This window comes from Mastigoproctus giganteus, chromosome 5, assembly GCF_048544385.1.
Source record: "Mastigoproctus giganteus isolate SK-2022 chromosome 5, ASM4854438v1, whole genome shotgun sequence".
NCBI classification, from domain to species: domain Eukaryota; kingdom Metazoa; phylum Arthropoda; class Arachnida; order Uropygi; family Thelyphonidae; genus Mastigoproctus; species Mastigoproctus giganteus.
Genome location: NC_143579.1, coordinates 188,084,422 through 188,103,094, shown reverse-complemented (window position 1 = coordinate 188,103,094; position 18,673 = coordinate 188,084,422). Strand labels below are relative to the sequence as shown.

Genomic DNA, 18,673 nt, shown 5'->3' with positions numbered 1-18,673 from the left:
GAGCCGTATGTGCCGGTAGCCACCGCATACATCCCCTACTATCCGGGCCTTACTGAGCATTTAGCAAGAATTTTACGGGGTTATAAGACACGCTGTGTACAGTTTCCAGGGTGGAGGCTGTGCACAGCCGTGTCCCAGGTGAAAAACCGTATACCAAAAGACCTCAGTAGTGGAGTTGTATATAGAATAGAATGCCCGGACTGTGCGGAGTGTTATGTGGGGGGGGGGACAAAACAATGGCTCAGGGATTGTCTGGGGGAGCATTTAAATGCTATAAGAACTGCAGATTATAATAAGTCTGCTGTGGCCGAACATTTTTGGGAGAAGCAGCATCCCCCGAGGACGCGATTATTGTGGACCACGCACATGGGTACTGGGAGCGTAAGTGGCTAAAGGGTTTACGGATTGGCTCATCCAGTAAGAATACCATGAATAGAGACAGAGGTATCCTATTTTCGAAGCAATTTTGTCTTAAGTATGGATGAACGATTTTATTTTGTCTGCCACGTACCTGAGCCACTTCCGCTTCCGAGTCTGCCCATGCGCCGAGGGAACCACGTGGAGGTACCGTGAGCCTGTTATATAAGGAGATGTTGCAGGAAGTTGTATCACTGTTGAGGAAGGGAGCTGATGCTCTCGAAAGCTTCAGGTTTTTAGCGCTTGTAATCTTTATATTTTAGCATATTTTATAGTAAATGATTTTATTATAGTTTTAGCATTCCGTATATACAGCCACCAGTTTATTGTAAATTATATAATTTGTTTTTTCATATTTACTTGTAAAAACTTTAATTACAGTAAAATTCATTTAATGGTTGGTGTATGAGTTCACTTATTTCTTAGACATGAATTTTCCCGACCTCAGAGGCCTCTTTCAGGATACTGTATTTGGTTCTTTGTCCCCTCTGGTGTTTTTCCTTTTATGTGACTTGTTTTTGCAACTGTTTGAGAAATTGATTTTTTGTATTTATTGCAAGATTCTGATAGGCTTGAAAAGCTTCCTGATGTATCTTCATTACGCAGAAGATGGTTCGTCACTTTACACGGCTTACGTTTTTTTACAGCCAGTGCATCGTCATCGCTGCTCAATTCAGATTTGTCATTTATAGGTGTAAATAACTCTAGGGTACCTGCAACATCTTCCACTTCTTCTCCTTCAAGATTATTTTCTTCAAAATTCTCTGTGTCAGTTAGCTCATCAGGATTCTGGGGGAATGATTGGAACATCAACATCGTCGTTATCCACGTCTTCCCAAAATGCAGGATCCGCAAACATTTCCTCTATCTCTTTTGGAGTTAGATATTTTCTAACAGTGTACTTTCCACCGCTCATGGCTTTGTTATATAATATTTTTACAAAGGTAAACCACTAAAATTTCATTTTGACTCGAGAAACATCCACGTGCTTGCTGATGTTATTTTCAGCCAATGTCCTAAAAATGGGACATCAACATAAATAACAAATTTACAAATAAATAATAGTGTAGGTGGCTTACCCTTTTAGTTGAATCACAAAAAGCAACTATTCTAGAATATATTTCTAGAGCCCTTATAGTGTTTGAAAAAACAGAGAAACTTACACTTATCATTCTTATGACACACACATGCTTGAAAACGAAAAACTTGTAAATGCTTTCTGTCCTAATTTTTTGTATTTCAGTGCCATCTGACAATAAATGCAGTGATTATAGATCAGTTTGAAACTACTGTGCTGCCTGTAATCCAGTTTTCTGCATTTCCATTATTTTTATTTTCATTAAAAGTTGCGTCCCATAAATGGGACAATGGCTGTTAATTGGTTAAGAGCTACTAACAGACACTTTCAAAGTTTCTCCTTGTCACATTTCATAAATTTGATATGCTTTGCAGTATTTCCAGTTTGGCCAACAATTCGGCCATTTTGTTGGTAATTATAGTATCAGTTAAAAGTCAATTTTAATAGTAAACTCAAATAACACAACTCTGAAAGCATGCATTGTGAATTACAATTGACTAGAAAATCAGATTGAAGAGTACTAAAAAGTTTTTTTTTCGACAGGACCCCTCATGCATCCAAACACCTGCTAATGAGTTACTCCCTAGGCATTTTGGAGTGAATAGTACTATTCTGAGAAATAGCAATCACAACACTTGAAGAGGAAGCATTTAAAAATATACAGTGATATAGTGAACAAGCAATGAATGAACCATGCTATAGTGAACAAGCAATGAATGAACCATGCTATAGCGAACAAGCAATGAATGAACCATGATATAGTGGCAAATAACTGTACAATATAATTTAAGTAAAAATAAACTTGTAAAGTTTAAACTGAACATATTAAACTATTTTTTTCACAAAAAACTGATGGGTAAAGTAAAAGCACCATACCTGCTGTTATTGTTTTTTGCACACCAGCTAGAGGGTTAACTTAAAGTTTTTTTATGATCAGTTAAGATTTTTTTAATGTATAATTTTAATAATTAAAATAAAGAAATAAACTATGGCAAACTCAGCATGCACAATAACTGCTTCAAAATCATTGTTAAGTGGTTTTGAAGAAGTATTGATAATCAGTATTGATTATTGATAAGAAGTATTGATATTGCAGTTTAAATATATTTAATTTATTAATCAATGTATCACTAATTAATTAATCACTGTACATTTTTTTTTTTTTTTTTTTTGGCAGTTGTTGGCGCATCGGCTTCTGTGGCCATAATGCACCTCCCAAGGTTTTTGCAGTACTTTGATCCAAGCCCGAGGCGGGATTCGAACCCGCGACCTTTGGGTTGCCAGGAAGGCACTTTACCAACCCGGCTAGCCCAGTCGGCCACTGTACATTACTAAAACTCATATGTTTGGAACACTGATAAAAACTATAATGCATACAATCATCATGTTATTTTTTGATCACAGACAAGCAGAGCTTCTTCAGAGTGACCTAGATATACTTCAGAGATGGTCAGAAAAGTGGCATCTATGCTTTAATTCAGCAAAATGCAAGGTCTTACACCTGGGGAACAGTATCCCCAAAATAACTTATACACTTGGAGTTGAACTAAAGTCAGTAGTGGAAGAAAGGGACTTGGGAGTTACAATACAGTCAGACACAAAGTTCTCCGAGCATTGTAGACAGGTTGCAAGGAAGGCCCATGGTGTTCTATCGATAATTTATCAAACATTTGCTAGTAGAGATAAGGACGTCATAATTTCATTATATAAGGCTATTGTTAGACCACACTTGGAATACTGTGTTCAAGTATGGAGACTGCACCTAAAAAAAAGACATCAAGCTTCTTGAAAGGTCCAAAGATGGGTAACTTGCCTAGTGAGATCAGCAAAAGAGCATCCATATGAGGAAAGACTTCGTATATATGGATTGCACAGCTTGGAAACTAGGCACCTTAGAGAAGACTTGATTGAGGTGTTTAACGTTTTGAGTGGCAAAAGTAAAATGAATGAGGGTGAAATTTTCAGTTATAAATTATTCTAAAACTAGGGGGCCATAAATTCAAGTCATGAGGGGAGATGTTTAGACTGGATTGCAGGAAGTTTTATTTTAGCCAGCGAATTATAAATTACTGGAATAAGTTACCTACATGGGTGATTGAGACTGACAGTTTGGGGAAATTCAAAGGTCAGGTGGATTATAATTATTTTCCTCTTTTTTTTTGGACTGGTGCAACGTAAGCCTTAGGCTTCCTTGCACCCTATGGCCATTACTAATTCTGATATCCTGGACACAATAAAACAGAGAGAGAGAGAGAGAGAGAGAGAGAGAGAGAGAGAGAGAGAGAGAGAGCATGTGAAAGCTGGGATGAAGAAGGTCAGGTGGTCAGTTTGCACTGTCTTCACTGAGCATGAGGCTTCTGTTTTGCCACAAGCTGCACTGAATGGCATAGAGGGCAGGTTGGTTGATCTTGTGAAATGCTACTGGATGCATTGCCACTGCCTGAAATGTCTAAAATCCTTATAATGCCATTTTGAGACTAGTTTGAGGGTTATTCTGTGAGTTGTTCAATAGATGTTATTTTGATGTCTGTTGTTGGTTCTTATTGATACTCTGCTGAATAGAGTTATCCAGGATGGAGGGATAGTAACTCCACCAATGTTCCTGTTGACAATAATCTTGTAGTCTTTCTGTATTTGAACTGCTTCAAGTAAGTCCCTTCTTTTTTTGGTGGTGAACGATGTTTAAGACCTTCAGGTCAGAAGTTTGGAAGACAGGATCTTCAGAAATCAAGTGGTATTCCATATCATTTTTGGACAGTTGCCTTGTTTTGTGTGCTGCAGGTGTTCATCAATACTTATTTGTAGTTTTCTGAGCATTTGCCCTATGTAACACTTGCAGTCAAGTTTATGGGCTATATCTTTCATTAGATTGGTGTGGGGGATTAGGAATTTGTTTATGGTGTTTGTACTATCTTGATTGACAAAACTATCAGTTCTACTGATAGTTTTATTAATCAAGCTTTCTGGGTATTAGTTGTGAATAAGTACATATTAAGTTCTTGTTATAATTTGTCTCCAGTCTCTAGAGCATTCAGTGCAACTTTCAGTAAAGAGAAGCCCTGTGTCCAATTAAGACAGTGCAAACTGACCACCTGACCTTTCTTTGTCCCATTCTCTCTCCCTCTCTCTCTCTCTCTCTCTCTCTCTCTCTCTCTTTGGCTTCACTGTATCCAAGAAATGATAACATGAAGGCCATATGCATTATTTCTTACACACTTAATTTTATTTCTTTAATTTTTTTTATAATTTTATACAGTGCTTTTTTTGGGATGGTACGCAACAGTATGGTATACCGGCACCTTTATTAACAGCGATGTGTGACATTTGGATGCAATGCACTTTGAAATTTGTAATATTCCGTAAATTTTTTTCACATGTTTACCTACTATTCAAATAAACTTAAAATGGTTTAACTAAATTTGCATTTTTTACTGTCTATTGTTAAGATTTTTTCTATATAAAACTGTATAACCATTTTTATAATTCTAAATTACTCAGTTGGACCTCTGTTTAATTATTTTGAATTCCCTTTGGAAGTTACATTTAAAATAGTTTCTGTTGAGTGAAGAAAAAAATTTTCATATAGCGAATGGATATTAGGAGAGAATTAACTCGGTATGCCCTGATCATTTTTCTGGCCTTCAGGCAATTTAGGAAATTAGTGCTGCTGCACGAATTAAGAGAGCTAAAGGGATTGGCATTCTACAACTTAGTGGTACCTAGTAAAACCTATCCGACCACCTGTCCCACCTACAGAGAAGTCGTGTTGGTCAAGAGTGAGCAGATCAAGGTGTATTCCCAATGGGCTCTGGCCCACCTTCTACTGCAGTGGTGTCCAACCTTTTCCCGTACAGGGACCATATTCAAAAAAATTCAAAATTAGATTTCTTTAGTGTGTTACATTTTCGATATCTTGTTGCACGTAAAAGTAAAATTGAAAATATTCAAAAATTTTATTAAGTACAATGCACAATTATATTTACTGAACAAAATATTTAATTAGAAAATGTTTTTGATAATTAACAAAATTTAAAATGCTATTTTAGTTCACTTTCCTTGCGGGCCGTAGGTTGGACACCGCTATGAATCAACTGTAAGCGCCCCGTTCGAGAATTAGAAAAGTGATTTTTTTTTATTGCAACAAATAATCATCTGTTGTTTTGTGGAAGTGTGCTATCCACATTTTTCCGTAAATTTTCCCTATCTTTGTTTACATGGTCACCGATGACACCGATATTTTGGACAGTTTAAAAAAAAAAGAAAGAAAGAAAAGAAAAAATCCAAATTTAAGAACTAGTGACAATACCGATGACGAGAGGACAACAAAGGTATAAATCCTTCTAAATATGAATTGTTGGCATTTGGTGAAAATTGCCAATTACAGTTAAATGCAATATGTGGATTTTGGGGATACCTAATTGATAAGAAGGTTTCGGAAGAATTGAAACATTTGATGAACGCTCTGAGTACGATACCAATTTCGCTGAGTGAATGTGAGCAAGGATTTTCACAAATGAATCTGATCGCCAGCCCAACCAGTGCTTCATTGATGACAAAAACAGTTTCTTCACTACTGTTTCTTAAAACTGTAGGCCCACCACTGACCCGCTTCAATCCAGCAAAACATGTCGATTCTTGGCTGCTTCGGAAACGTCATTCAGCAACCGACACACAAAGAGGAGGAAAAGAAGTCGGCATAGCGTGTCAGATAAGAACTTAATAAAAATTTGGAATATTCTACAAAAACTTCATTATGAAATTATTTTTACTTATTTTACTCACAGTTTACTTATTTTTTTATATAGGGTGTCTCAAAAATATACGGCATAACTTCAGCAATGAGTTCCTCATATGTAGACAATAAAAATATTTTATATCAACATAGTTCCGGAAATGCTTGGTTTCCAAGTTTTGAAGGTCTGTCTATGACACTTAACTGTTCACATCACCTTATAGTAGTTGTTCAAAATGTCCACCTTCTGCCTGAATACAGGCCTCACATCGACATCTCATGGACTCGCGAAGATGATGCCAAATTCCTGGCATGTTTCATATTGTCTCACAACCTGCCACAATTCGATTGCGGAGACTTACCACATCAGCTACCGGAGTCGAATACACCAATGACTTTAAATGGCCCCACAAGAAGAAATGTAGTCGGTTTAAATCAGGTGAGCATGGAGGCCAGGCAGTTATTCCACCCCTCTACTTCAGGAGTCGTAGATCTTGGTCGTTCGTCCTCTGTCAGCAGCACGAGATGTAAAGATCCCATGTTCACAAAGACAGTGATGGATACCTTCAAACATTTTCCTGTCTGGACATCTTCGTTCTAGGAACCTTTCGTGGTACAAACAATGAGCCTCCAGAGCATTGCAGTCCGCCAAACCGTACATAAAGTGCATATCTGCTTCCTCCTGATTTGAGTACATGGTCAGAATGGTACCACCAGATTCTGTCAGTATCTTGTGATGAAGGAAATCACCTGCGGGAGATAAGACATTCTGGGAACCAAGCATTTCCGGAATTATGTGGATATAAAATATTTTTATTGTCTAGATATGAGGAACTCATTCCTGAAGTTATGCCGTGTATTTTTGAGACACCCTGTACACTTGAATAATAAATTTATGATTAATAAACTGTGTTAATATATTTAATTTGTTGTTCTTATACTAAAAACATTACTACTAAAGTAACAATATCAGGGGGAAAAAAATTTAAAGTAAATTTCATATCCTTTTAATTTTCAATTTTTCCTCATAGCAAAGAATGAGTACCGGCACCTTATTTTTTTTTTTTTTAAAAAAAGCACTGATTTTATATCTATACAGATTTCCCGAAGATGAAGGAAACAAAGTGTTCAAAAATGTATGGGTTTTGTAATGCACAGTGTTCAAATATTTAATTAAATATATTTAAATTAAGAAAATTCAACATAGTGGAGTGTATATTTTAATTAAATTAGTAATTCCTGTGTATATAATAGTGTCCTTTAAATATCATATTTGAATAGCCATCTTCCATGATTTCATAGAAAACATAACATACAATTCTCTATAACCTAATTCAGTAAAATACACTGGTACAACCACAGGGAGTGCACACACACAACTCTCTCTCTCTCTCTCTCACACACACACACACACACACACACACACACACACACACACACACACACACACACACACACACACACACACACACACACACACACACACACAAAACGGATTTGAATACCATACATGTCTACTTCCTGTCCATAACCAGCTGTATCTTCATACATCGACGCTTTCAATAGTTCTGGTGCAAGATATCCAGGAGTTCCACATAACTCTAAAGAAAACAATACCTATAAGGACATATAATCATTCACATTTTCTGAGTAACATAAGTGTATCAAAAATGTATATATTACCAATATTTTACAACCTGTTCTAGTATTTAAGTCTGTGTTTCTCAAACTTTTCTATTTATGCTCCTAACTTAAATGAGTACTCTCCTTGTTTATAAATACAGTATATTAACATTTTACAGTATGAAATATCACAAAATTTAATTCATGCTAGCACGTTTAAATGAATAAGTTTTATTTAAAAGTTAAAATATTTTTTTATTTCCTTTATTCTTATTGTCCAAAGTCTGCTAACCTAATTCAACTTAACAACTCATTTCCAAAGTTGTGGAGTGCTCCACTGTCCAAAAACTCTGGGTATCTATGAAACAGAGATACAACATAGAGAAAACAAATCTGCTGAAGAAACATTTGAATTAAACATACATAGAGAAAGTAAAGGATCTGTAAATTATTATTAGTAGTAGTAGTAGTACTGGTAAATAATGCATGGAAGTAAGCTTATAGAGCATCAGCCAAATAAAAAAAAAAATACTACCCATTCCATTGAATAATATGTGTAATTCTTCATTAAATTTATTTAAACCAGCCACTTCCACAACACCAGATGATGTTTTATTCCAACAATAAATTACTCCATGGCTGAAAGCAAATTTTTTACATCTATCCTGCCAATCATCCTTTTTCAATTTTATGTCAACTTATGTGTGTTGTCTAAGAAAGAGTTAGAAGATCATCATCATCATTAAGTTTATTCAATCCTTTAAAGCCTTAAAGATTTCAATCACGTCTCCTTGCAAATTCTGTAAATTGCAATGCCTAATTTCTAAGCACTGCAATTTACAGAAACAATCTTTTGTGGTAAGAGTACCCCTTTGTGTGCTTAATTAATCTGGTTGCTCTTTTCTGCACCCATTCCAAGAGATCCATATCTTTCTTAACATGAGGCTTCTGGACCTGTATGCAGTGGCCTAACTAAGAAGTAATTATCCCATTGCCTTCCACAATGAGATAATCACCTGTTTGTCCCCAATGGCCAAGTTCCTGTATGTCATTGACAGAACCCAATAAACTGTACTGGCTGCTTATCTTGCACTACACAGGGAACTTCATGTTGAACTTTACAATTATCCTTAGGTCTCTTTTGTTCTCCACCACCTTGAATGTAGTATTGAGAGGGCGCTGACTCTCTTTAAAAATTACAGCTGTGAATTACAGGCTCTGAAAAAGCAATAAGTGTTTGCCATTTTATTTACCTAATTGTTATTTTATATTGAACTTTATAAGTAGCCATATAGTTTTAGATATGCTGGTTATTTTTATTTTTAATTTAGATAAGTTTTTGTAGATTACTACTTAATATACGTAAAACCGTTGTTTCGTACAAATCTTGCAACCATTGTTTTTGTTGTTGTTGTTTGATTTTTAGGAGCAGTGGTCATTCCCTGACCTTTCCGCATCCTCTGTATTTGGTGGTGACGGGCTCGAACCCCATTGTTTTTGTATGGAGTGGTAGGGAATTCAAATTTTTAATTGTGGTAACTAGGTAGCTCTAACGTAAAATTATATAGCGTAATTCGCATCCCTGCATTTAGGATTCTAAATGCAGGGATGCGAATCACAACAAAAAAGGAACTCTATATAGCAAAAGCTCTTTGAAAAGATTGCTTTAATGAACACACTATAATTGCTTGGCCACGGAACACTTGGCACCCGGGGCCACCTGTGTTTTAATTATTGTTGTCAAATGTATCAATTTATCAATTTTGGTTTTATTTTTTTAAAAATAAATATCTGCTTGATTTAATATTTTGCATACAATAGTTTAGGTCTCATTATTCTCATTTTTTAAGTTCATATACTTTTCCCTTAAAAAATTAAAGTCAGCAGTTACCTAGAGAATTTAACCTGTTTTTTATTTATATAAAAAAATATCTTGTTAATGGTGAAAATAATGAAATTGGAAACTGTTAAATTTAATTTAGGGTATATGCCAGCAAAAAAGTCTGAGAACCACTGCCCTAGAGCATCCAGCAATCTCTGAAGGAGAAGACATTTCTTTTCCATTCCAAAATGATTGGAGATGCAGTTGGAATAAACTTGCCATTAAGTTGTATCACCTTTTTTCACACTAAACTAGGATCAGAAACTTTGGTAACAATTGTAGCAAAATCTGTTCCAGGAATCCCTGAGCTTCTTCTAATTTATTAAATTGGGGGATAGTTGGAAGCCTGTGAAACAGATTCCAACTGTGCTTTTTTTTTTTCTTTTATACATTCTTTGCTCCACCTTTGCTTTTCAGTGTGAGGGTTTGATGATAATGAAGTAGCAATACCTACAGCAGTTAGATGAGAAGTAATATATTCAGTGACATCATCTATGGATTGCCACTGAATAAGCTTCTCACCAAGAAAGATGAACAATTTATGCTTAGCTCAATCAACTTGAGGGAATTCCCATTTATTGCACAGATTCATATGAGGAATATCCGACGTGCAGATTTCAGATTGCTGGAAAGTAGTCACTGCTAAGTAATTGGAATTGCCTATTCTATGTTTGGATACAAGACAGGAGAGCAAATGAATAGCTCTATTGCTGAGGTTATTCCAGTGGGGAAATATATATGCATATGAGAACGAGTATTAAGTATGGTCAGATGTGTGTCAAGCAATCTATCAGGCTTCTTCATTCATCCAATTTGGCAGATCCCCATAATGAGAGATGCACTTTAAATTCACCCGAAATAGTGACTGGAGGAGGCAGATTTGATGAGAGGTCTTCGAAATCTCTGTTTCAGTAAGTTTCATTAGGTGGAAGATGTAGTGTCATGTGCAAATATGAGGCCAAGGTTTACAACTACAGCTTCAATGTGAGACTGAAGCGAGACATGCTTAGAGATGCTAAGGTGGCCGCACCACACCACCATGGACAGCATTTGTTGTGTTATCTCTTTGAAAGAATGTGAAGTTTTGTTAAATTTTTTATTGAAGGGAAAACTTGTGGGATTAAGTAAGTTTTCTTCAGACAGACCTGCAGGTTTCCAATGGCTAATTAATTTTGGATGCCATTAAAATTGGCATGAAAGCCTCAGCAGTACCATTGTATATATTATACATTATTTGAGTTTTGGTTGACCATTTTTTAGGAAATATTCAGGAAATATTTATCTATCTCTGTCCATATTGGTTCTTCATGACTGCTTTTGTCATTGACATTCATATCTACTTCATATGTAGATATGTAGCTATCAATTAATTATTAAACAATTAATAATTAATTGAAAGAGGAGTGTTTTAGGTCTCCAGTTTATTTACTTTTCTGCTGCAGAGGAGTAAGGGCTAATCTAGCCCAATCAGAAACTGACTTATGTGGAACTGAGATATCAGTTTGAGTAGCAAATGTTTTCTCTGGGACATCGCACTTTGCTGCTTCCTTACTATCAAGGCATATATATATATACTTGAGGTATGAGTAGCAATTATATTTTACCAGAATTATATATGTATATTACCTCATTTTCCACTTATATAATTCTGGATTTTTTACTCCTTTTTCCATGTATTGCAGCTTTTTGTATTATCAGTAACAGTCAGAAAGTCTCTCTCAGAGAGAGATGAGTGAGACACTGTAACTGTTAATCCCGAAAATTTTTAGTAGTTTTAACAATTTTTCAGATTGTTATTTCCAAGCTGTCTCTATTAAGAAATCCCAGATTATAATGTTTTAAAATATTTTTGGATAGCCAACTATTGCTTCCAAACTTTTTTGTATTAAAAAGGGGGGCAGTTTCCCACTGCCAGTTGAAAATTTGATATTGAAGTCCATAAAGGAATTACTTTCATTCTTTTAGCTTGGGATGCTGGAGTAATGTTATTAATGTCAAAGACATTCAGTTCTGTTCTGTAAAGAGCAGCCTGATCAATAGGTAAACCTTTTGGCCCCAATTGATTTCTTTTCATTCAAAATACAAGCCCTGCCATGGTCCTGGCAGGAATAGTGTCAGTGTGACCAAGCAAAGATTAATAAGGGTTAGTAATTAATAAAGAAAAATAAAGAAAGTTAACTTCCCTTTCTTGCACTAATATGAGCTTGAATTTAAAAGAACCGGTATATAAATCTGTTTAGAGAGTTGCAACTGAGGCATAGATATATCGTCCAGCACAAAATACACTTAGCACCCGAGGTCAGTAGTGGTCATACAGCTAATTTTTACAACAAAACAATGAATTTTATCCCACTTTTCTTTTCTTTTTGAATCACTTGATAAAAGGGGCTCACATCTTGTGAGTATGGGCTTGGCACACCCAGGGTCCTGAGCTGGATATCATCATTCTTCTCTTTCTTGATGATTCCTTTCTACTTCTCTCTCTCTCTCTCTCTCTCTCTCTCTCTCTCTCTCTCTCTCTCTCTCTCTGTAACTAGGGAATTTTTTTTTTTTGGCTGGTTCAGCATAAGCCTCAGGCTTCCTTGTACCATATAGCCAATAATAATAATAATAAAACCCTGAGCAGCATTCGAGGAACAATACAGTCTTTGTTGGACTCCCATGTCAGGATCTCCAGTTGAACATAGCTCATACAAAGATCCTGACTGCAGAGAGCAATGCTAAAATGTAACCAATCACAGATTATTGAATACAGGAAAAAAAAGTAAATAAAATAAATAAAAATTAAATAAATGATTCCTCCTAAATAAGACTTTTAAGAAAAAAAATTTATATTAAAATAATTAATGATAGTAACAAAATTAGGCGAAAGGACTGTCCGACTATCCTACTTTGAATCCCCATAAGTAATAATGTTAAATTATCACACCAAAATAATTATAAAGTTTCAAGAAGAAACAATCTTACCAAAGAGTTTCTGTTCTGGTGTAACTACTTGAGCAAAGCCAAAGTCTGTAAGTTTAACATTATAATCATCATCCAGAAGAATATTTTCAGGCTGAAAAATAAATAAAATAAAAGATGAAGCATTGTGGGGAAATATTTTCATGATGATGAAAAATACACATTAAATGTTATAATCAAAAAAGTGAATTTAAATTAGCTTATAATCAGGCCAATTATTATTCTTATGCTGCACTAACCAAAAAAAAAAAATTTCTGAATTACCGAGAGAGAGAGAGAAGTAGAAGGGAATATCACCAAGAAAGAGAAGAATGGTGATATCCAGCTCAGGACCCCTGGGTGTGCAAAGCCCATACTTACCAGATGTGAGCCCCTGGGGTTTAATGCAATGTCACAAAAAATATGCATTATAATTTATCTTATTTGCAATGAGAGAGAGAGAGAGAGAGAGAGAGAGAAGCTAAATTAACTGGAATCAGCTATTGCTACTTTTTATTATTTAAGGATGTTTTTCAGATATTTACAGTGCATTTATAAACATGAATTTTACTTTGAATGGAAGTCCCAGTTTGCCCCTTTGTACTTACAAGATTAATGTGATTTTGTCATTATTCCATGATGATTCACCAAGAACAACCATAAAAATCAAGTTGTCCTCAAAGAGACTCCATTATGCATTAGCATATAAGTAATTATATGCTAGTAAGCTCAAGAAATAATCAAGGATGGAGAGCAAGTACTTTCCTGAATGAATTGCATTTTCCTTTTTTGGGCATCTAGAATAACAATACATTTATTCTTGGATTTGCTACACTGTCAATGTTTTATTGTTTCTGCTAAATAGTAGTAGTAGTAGTAGTAGTAGTAGCAAGAAAGCAAATGTATGAGCTTATGTAGCATCAGCCAAAAAAAAAAAAAAAAACACACCATTCCCTCCAAATGCCTGTCCAGTAACTCCTTAAATTTATTCAACCTATCAACTTCCACAATGACAGATGGAAGTTTGTTCCAGCAATTAACCACCCGGTGGCTAAAGGCAAATTTCCGCACATCTATTCTACATCTGTCTTTTCTTAATTTGAATTTATGCCCCCTTAGGTTCGTAATCTGAACAAGTGGAAGGATCCCATCAGAATTCAGCATGCTGAACCCATTCAAGGCCTTATATACCTCAATCAGATCACCGCGCAGGTGCCTAGTCTCCAGCCACTGCAATTTGCAGAACTTAAGCCTCTCTTGGTAAGAGGATCCCTTCAATCCCCTCACCAATCTTGTTGCCCTTCTCTGTACACGCTCAAGTAAATCTACATCCTTCCTAAAATGAGGCCTCCAGACCTGTACGCAGTACTCAAGGCGTGGCCTGACCATTGCCTTATACAGAGGGATAATCACCTCCTTTTCCCTTCTAGCAAAATTCCTATATATCATTGACAAAACCCCATGACCTGCCCTGGCAGACTGTCTGCATTGCTCAGAGAACTTCATATCTGACTGCACAATTACTCCCAGGTCTTTTTCATTTTCTACCACCTTAAGTGTAGTACCACACAGTTGGTACGTTTCTCTGGGGTTACTTCTACTCATATGCAGTACTTTGCATTTGTCAAGGTTAAACTTCAGTTGCCACTTCTTAGCCCATCTGCCCAAATTATCTAGATCCTGTTGCAGTAGCACACTGCCATTACTGTCATTAACAACCCTGCCAACCTTTGTATCATCTGCAAACTTCGACATTAAGCCTGATATACCTTCATCAATATCATTGATAAATATACAAAACAACAGTGGACCTAACACCGAACCCTGTGGGACTCCACTAATAACATTAGTCCAAGAAGAGCAGCACCCATTGATTACCACCCTCTGTCTTCTCGCGCTTAACCATCCTTTTATCCATTGTAGCAACTTACCCTTAATACCATTCTGCTCCAATTTGTACAATAGTCTTCCATGCGCAACAGTGTCAAAAGCTTTCCTGAAATCCAAATATATGATATCAAAATTATTTTTTGCATCCAGTTCCTTTGTAACCACATCATAATATCCTATCAAATTTGTCAGACAAGACTTTCCCTTAACAAACCCATGCTGTGTCTGAATTATTGCTGCAGTCTTGTCTAGATGATCCTGCAATGCATCTTTAACTAGCGACTCCATTATTTTACCCGGAACAGAAGTTAAACTAACTGGTCTGTAATTACTCCTGTCACCCTTCGATCCCCCTTTGTGAATTGGAGATACATTTGCACATCTCCAGTCCGTGGAGATGTGCAAATGTACATCTCCAGTCTGTGGGAACCTCCCCTGAGTCCAAGGATGCTCTCATAATTATGGCTAAGGGTTTGCTTAGTTGCTTTGCCGCCTCCTTTAATATAACTGGATAGATCCCATCCACCCCAGGTGCTTTTCTTACGTTTAATTTTAACAATTTCTCTTCCACTTTGCTCTCAGTTATTACAAGATCATTAAGCACCCTGCTACAATAGCAGGGTGCTTAAATCTGCTAATGTAGAAGTTTAATTTTTCACAAAAGAAAGTCTAGTGGTGCCTACCCAATTTGCACCTTTCCTATGACTGGCTGAATAATCCAATAATGTAGTTTTTCATGTATGTGAATACAACGAAGAAGAAACCTAATTAGACCCTTCTGCACCGGGTGTGGGAAATTCTTAGATAACCCAGCTAATGTTGCAGATGAATTCAATAAGTACTTTGCATTGGTCTTTACTGACGAAAGACCACTCATGCTGAGAAAAGGCCAAGCCATATGAAATTAGTGATGTGGCGGTGGGTGCGAGAGTACACGTGAACAGGCGATATTTTTACGGGCTCCAGCAAATAGAGAAGTTTTGCTTTTTTCTTGACTTAAATTGGCACATTAATTTATTTTTTAGAGTTGCTTTATATTCCTAGTAAAAATACTTTAGTTTAATTTGAATTTAGATAGAGATTTTGTAAGTTATTACTTAGTATCGGTAAGGGTATCAAATCCAAGGGTTGAACAGGTTTTGCAGCTCCCGCGTATGCAACTTTTTAATTATACTTAGCCATTTTATTGACTTTATTGTTAGATTGAATTGTTTTCTATAATTGGCTTATGGACCTAGTCAAGCTCCATGGTTTATTTTGAATTTAGATAGCGCAAATTGGGAAAGTAAATAATACCTCGTTTCCGTAGATTAAGTAACTTGCCACCATTGTTATATGATACATGTGCACCAAACTAGATATTGTAAGGTTTAATAGAAAACTAGATAGCGAGTATAGTAGTATCAATTAATCAGTAAAATTTATTAATCTTATTAAATTTAATTGTTAATTGAATTGTACTTTAACTAGAAAACTATAGTGAACGTATCATCATAAATTAATACATATAATTTGACAGGGGATAAGAAAGTCATATAACATAACTCGGAGATAACATTCGCTACCGAAATACACACATATATATATATATAGTGTTATAGCTGCATTGGGTTATAAGTTTAGGGTTATATTTTGTATTGGAATTTTATTGAACTTGAATAGAAATCACGACTCAGACCAGAGCAGCAAAGCAAAAGGCTCAAACTAATGGAAGTGCTGTGGCTCAGGGGAGAACTGAGGGGGGGGGGGGCAGTTGTCCTCTGAATCACAGTCTATTGAAATGTACTGCTTGTTTGATGTTTGTGGAGCAATCAAGAATGGGACATGATATTCCCAAGGGAGAATATCATGTCCCGTTGAACATCACGCAACACAACGGCAATCCCCCAAGGCAGAATGCGCTGGTCCCAAAGGAACTAGTTGTTGTAAGTGACTCCATTGTCTTTGTGTGTGCACGATGTAAGGAGTGCACCAACTCAGCATTGTTACAGGCATATATGAGAGCTTGAAGCACAGGATGGATGCCCTCGAAGGATTTAAACTGAGGGGCCCATCAAGCTCTCAGCTGCCCACATCAATGCCAGAGCTTGCACTTGAACATCACGCAACACAGCGGCAACCTCCCAAGGCAGAATGCGCTGGTCCCAAAGGAACTAGCTGTGACACTACTGTCAGGGAAACGGGGAACATATTATGCAAAAAGGATAGATGGAACAGGACCAGGGTATGTCTGCCGGAGGCAAAGTTTGATGACATTGTAGAGCAGATATCATCTTTTAAGGGCACAAAGGGTGATATTGACTACTATACATATTGACTACTACACCTTGACTACTATACATGTCTGGAGGCCTCATTTTAAGAAGGATGTAGAGCTGTTGGAACGAGTACATAGAAGGGCAAAAAGATTAGTGAATTGAACATAGGGTTGCTCTTACGAAGAAAGGATTCAGTTTTGCAGATTACAGTTTTTGGAGACTAGGCACCTGCGAGGTGATCTGATTGAGATGTATAAAGCCTTGAATGGTTTGAGCATGCTCAATGCTGATGGGATTCTTCCTATTGCTCAGAATAATCACCCGAGAGGGCATAAATTCAAATTGAGGAAAGACAGTTGTAGGATAGATGTGTGGAAATTTTCCTTTAGCCAGTGGGTAGTTGATGGGTGGAACAGATTTCCATCTTCTGTTGTGGAAGTTGATAGCCTTAATAAATTTAAAGCTGAGCTGGACAGGTATTTGGAATGAACGGAGGGATGAAAATCTGAGCTTTTTTTTTTTTTTGGCTGATGCTGCATAAGCTTGCTTTCTTGCATCGTGTGCCTCTACTAATGCTAATGTTCAATGTGAATGATTTCCAGCTATTAAATCGATACATATTTTTTTTTTCTTTTGCCTTTTTTCACCTACCTAAAATTACTTTAGCTTAATGTCAAATTAAGGTACTAAACTTGCATTAAAATATTTGGATTAATTCATGCTTTTTATATCATCCATATCGTTCATTATCCTTATATATAAATCCATATCCTTCCCCACAGAAAGCCATGGTTTACCACTAAATATTTTATATTCTAAATTAAACCAAACTTTGCAAATATTTATAGTAAATACAAAAGCTATAATTTTTAAACCAAAATCTAAAAAAATATAAACAAAATGTTTAATTATTAATTAAAAAATCATTCAATTTTCCTTTTTTGTGGTGGGAGGGGGTGGAGTGAGGGTTAGCATTAATTATTTTTTGAGTGTCCTTTAATCCAGTCATAGAAATCTGGCAATCCTAACAACGCCATAAATCTTCATAATTTTGTAATTGTAAAATTCATATAATAAAGAATATTTAAATGATGACCAGTTACTTGCTTATTTTTTCTCATAGTGCCATGCAAATTTCATCACATATATCACCACCAGAGGCCAGGCTTTTCAAAAATAATGTAAATTTTCAACAATCGTCAGCGCTTTACAGCCGATGCAGCTCCCATTGAAACAGTGGGTGTCGACAATATATGTCCGACGTGCCGCTTGAAAAACCTAATGGTGTTGGACATACATGGCCAACGTGGCAGTCAATGAGTTAAAAGGGATTTTGGGATCCTTATCTGGCTTAGCAAAGGCTAGAATGATTGTCTTGCACCAGGCATCTGGAAACTACTCTTCAGGAAAGATTCTGTTATAGAGAAAGAGCAGGTAATCCAGAAGTTTGGTGAAAGGTGCTTAATCATTTCGTAATAGATGTCATCTGGTCTCAAAGTGCTTACCTTAGTAACAGACCTTTTTCTAGCTCTTGCATAGTAAATGGCACATTGTACGGGTAAAGCCCCTTCAATGTGAAATTAAGTGTATTTTTCATTTTTCTGTTTCAGGACTAGGAACTCTGGGGAATAAGATGTTATAAAAGATTTTAAAAATGTCTCTCCAAGGACACTGGCTATTGCAGCTGACTATGCAGTAGTGTATCCATTATACTACTGGATCGATGAAGGGTAAGATGTGTACTTTACCTTCATTTTCTGGATTTTGTCCCAGACAACCTTAATACTGGCTGACTCGATAATATATGATGTAAAATGAATCCTCAATTCCTTTTGACTCTGACAGTGAAT

The 18,673-nt window shown here is 36.2% G+C and overlaps 1 protein-coding gene across 3 annotated transcripts in view; it reads right to left on the bottom strand.

Annotated features, from left to right (window-relative positions):
- Window positions 1-18,673, bottom strand: part of PhKgamma (phosphorylase kinase gamma) — a 318,732-nt gene that overhangs the window by 88,299 nt on the left and 211,760 nt on the right. For all 3 annotated transcript variants that reach the window (XM_090374302.1, XM_090374304.1, XM_090374303.1), the window contains exons 7-8: window positions 12,700-12,790; window positions 7,738-7,828 (exon numbers count right to left, since the gene is read on the bottom strand). In XM_090374302.1, coding sequence (XP_090230428.1) covers window positions 7,738-7,828; window positions 12,700-12,790 — 182 coding nt within the window. The remainder of the gene's footprint in view (window positions 1-7,737; window positions 7,829-12,699; window positions 12,791-18,673) is intronic.